General features: G+C 41.9%; 1 protein-coding gene across 10 annotated transcripts in view; it reads left to right on the top strand.

Moving 5' to 3' along the window:
• The window catches only part of LOC118426052 (small G protein signaling modulator 2-like), a 79,342-nt gene that overhangs the window by 60,680 nt on the left and 15,221 nt on the right, over positions 1 to 3,441 (top strand). For 8 of the 10 annotated variants that reach the window (XM_035835296.1, XM_035835299.1, XM_035835294.1 and 5 more), the window contains 2 exons: positions 409 to 517; positions 2,070 to 2,261. In XM_035835296.1, coding sequence (XP_035691189.1) covers positions 409 to 517; positions 2,070 to 2,261 — 301 coding nt within the window. The remainder of the gene's footprint in view (positions 1 to 408; positions 518 to 2,069; positions 2,262 to 3,441) is intronic. The other 2 variants (XM_035835303.1, XM_035835302.1) reach the window with 1 other exon arrangement.

The following is a 3,441-nucleotide window of genomic DNA, read 5'->3' as shown; positions in this document are numbered from 1 at the left end:
TTATTCAACACAATCTTCTATATCAATGTTCTAGCCAGCCTGAATTTTTTTCAGTCCACTTGATTTTGAATTTGGAAATCCTGTTGAGCGCCGAAGGTCAGAGAGGTTTAGCAAATAACTGAACACACAGACTATCTTGTACCGAACAAGAGAGTCTTCATTTTTGCTTTTTCACATCTTCTTTGGCCTTGAAATATTCTATGCCAGTAGTATATTTTTTGTCTGATATTTTCTTGTTCGAGTTCTTTTCACAGGATCCACTTTTCTTCTGCCATGCGCATCAGTCTGGTTTCTCATAATTTTAGCTGCCTGGACAGTGTGCATCTCCAGCTAGATCTGTCATATGTAGTCAATGAGGTTATGATGGTGTTTGTAGTTGCATAATAATATACAATTGTCTACCAACAGGTGACCATCCACAAAGCCGATAGTAAGGAAGGAGAGGCAGTGGAAAGCATTGCAGAGGAGGAGGCCACGGATTATGTCTTCAGAATTCTCACAGCTTACAAACCAGAAGGTAGGCTCCATTAGAAATTGCCTGGGCACAATTGTAAAAGCACCCCCCCCCCCAAAAAAAACCCACATGATAATGGGAATACTGAATCCAGACTTGGATCTACCTTAAGGCAAAAAGTCTCATGCTCAAAGTTTTGAAATGCTTTTTCAGTGAATGTTTTTCACTTGATAGTAACATGGCATGTACTACTTGAATGTATATTTCTATTTACAGTGTTGAATTTTTGTAGAGCATTGTGTAGGTTACTTGGTAGCAGTCTTAATTCATAAAGAAAGTTCTCATTCATGAATACAATAGTCATACATAACAAAACTGTGATTGTGATCAGCACCAAGGACAGGTTTATAGATAATTTTCATCACTAAAGGAAAAGACTGATATGTGTGTGGATAGAAGTCAACACCAAGGATAAGTTGACATGTGTGTGGATTGATCAGGTATAGCTGCAGTACTTTCCTGTGCATGGTGTTCAGCACTAAAGGCAGGTTAACTTGTGTGTTGATGGCTTTTAGTGCCAAGGGCAGGTTAACCTGTATATGTGTGTAGATGGCATTCAGCACCAAGGACAGGTTAACCTGTGGGTGGATGGTGTTCAGCACCAAGGACAGGTGAATCCGTGGGTGGATGGTGTTCAGCACCAAGGACAGGTTAACCTGTGGGTGGATGGCATTCAGCACCAAAGACAGGTTAACCTGTGGGTGGATGGCATTCAGCACCAAGGACAGGTTAACCTGTGGGTGGATGGTGTTCAGCATTAAGGACAGTTTAACCTGTGGGTGGATGGCATTCAGCACCAAGGACAGGTTAACCTGTGGGTGGATGGTGTTCAGCACCAAGGACAGGTTAACCTGTGGGTGAATGGTGTTCAGCACCAAGGACAGGTTGTCCTGTGGGTGGATGGTGTTCAGCACCAAGGACAGGTTAACCTGTGGGTGGATGGTGTTCAGCACCAAGGACAGGTTAACCTGTGGGTGGATGGTGTTCAGCACCAAGGACAGGTTGTCCTGTGGGTGGATGGTGTTCAGCACCAAGGACAGTTTAACCTGTAGGTGGATGGTGTTCAGCACCAAGGACAGGTTAACCTGTGGGTGGATGGTGTTCAGCACCAAGAACAGGTTAACCTGTGGGTGGATTGTGTGTGATACCAAGGACATGCAAACCTTACTTGTGTATAGATGGCATTCAGCACCAAGGACAGGTTAACCTGTGGGTGGATGATGTTCAGCACCAAGGACAGGTTAACCTGTGGGTGAATGGTGTGTGATACCAGGGACATGTAAACCTTACTTGTGTATAGATGGCATTCAGCACCAAGGACAGGTTAACCTGTGATTGGATGGTATTCAGCACCAAATTAATATTTGGATGGTTTTCAGTACCAGGAACAATTCTATCATTTTATAGATGGTGTTCAGAGCAATTGTAAACTTTTGACATAATGTCATGATGATAGGCATTATTTTACCCTGTTGTATTAGATTTTACTATTTTTCAGTATCAAATCCAAGTTCAATTCACCCTTCTATGTTGTAATGTAATCATTCCTCCCCAGAATCCAATGCTTCTATCCTGGTTCAACCAAGAAGACCTCAAATGAAGAGGAGACAGAAAAGACCTCCCTTACCCCGCCCCTACCCCCTCAGCCGCCCCACCCTGCTGCCGTCGTGTGAGGGGGTGTACCTGGTATACCAGTTTGAACCAATCCAAGAGGAGCCTGTACAGTATACCGTCAGCACTGAAGTTTGTGCGTGGCAAACATTTTTTTTCTAGCGGCCATTCAGATATTGACTGACAGTATGTGTTAAAATTTGCATTCATCAAGACGATAAAGGTACATTACCTCAGCCAAGGCTGGTGGAAGCTGCCCACAAAGAAAGAGAAAATATTGTTATAATAGTAAAAACAAATGAATTCTGTATGGATGGTATTCAGCACCAAGGACAGATAACAGTGAAATATAAATTAAAAAAAAAGAAAGCCACTGTCTGACAGTTAATGTAAAACATTCCATCGCAATCTTTACCTAAAGATTTGTGAAACATAAGACTCAAAATTTGAAACAAAGCTTGCAAGCAAGACAAATGTTGTAAGTGGATTGAGAAATCTACCTCCAAACTATATTTTTTTCAAAAAGAAGTTACCTGCACCTGCAGTGAAATCAAGCCCCAAAAGGAGTACGTTATTTCTGACACTCGTAAACATGCTACTGCTAAATCAAATGTAGTATTTTCATACATTTGAAGATGTCAAATTTTGCAGAGGTTTTAAAAAAAACATTTCATTGCCATTTACATGTGGTGTCAGTCAGTATCTGAGCCCAGTATTTGATGGTACAATGTGTACTAACATGGGGCTTATTCGTCTAACTCTCTTACAGTCGCTGGTGTTCTTTCCTTGATTCGTACAGCCAGTCAGCCTTCCCAGGGTGTGGTGGAAAACTCATTTCAGCAGCAAAACTAATGATTTCCCTAACCACACAACTGCTACTAACTTGGTGAATGGATTTTATTTTCTATCTTCCAGCCCCCGCTGAATGGCTTGCATCCTCCCAAGCCAACACCAATTTTGTTAACTATGTTCTGAGACTCGGTTTGTATCCGAGAAGTTTTCCCGGCCAGATAAGCGTGCTAGCTTGCCGAACGCTTGACGTGCTAACCAGCTACAGGGTACAAGGTAAAGGAATTAGAATGTGGCATTGCAAACTTCTGCGGTACTAACTGATTCTGGTTTTAAACCATATAGTACTGTTACAGCTCTGTTTTTTTTAGTCTGCTTGCAAAAGCTATTAGTATAATGTAGATGTAAGTTAGGCCATGTTCAGTAGAGTGAATGTTTACCATAATATACATACCAGTAGTCTTCAGTTAGTCTAATGTTGTTCATGTGCAGGCTAGACGCGGCGCTCTCGGGTTCTCTCTTTTTTT

This window comes from Branchiostoma floridae, chromosome 11, assembly GCF_000003815.2.
Source record: "Branchiostoma floridae strain S238N-H82 chromosome 11, Bfl_VNyyK, whole genome shotgun sequence".
Taxonomy (NCBI): domain Eukaryota; kingdom Metazoa; phylum Chordata; class Leptocardii; order Amphioxiformes; family Branchiostomatidae; genus Branchiostoma; species Branchiostoma floridae.
This window is presented reverse-complemented; position numbering and strand designations above follow the sequence as displayed.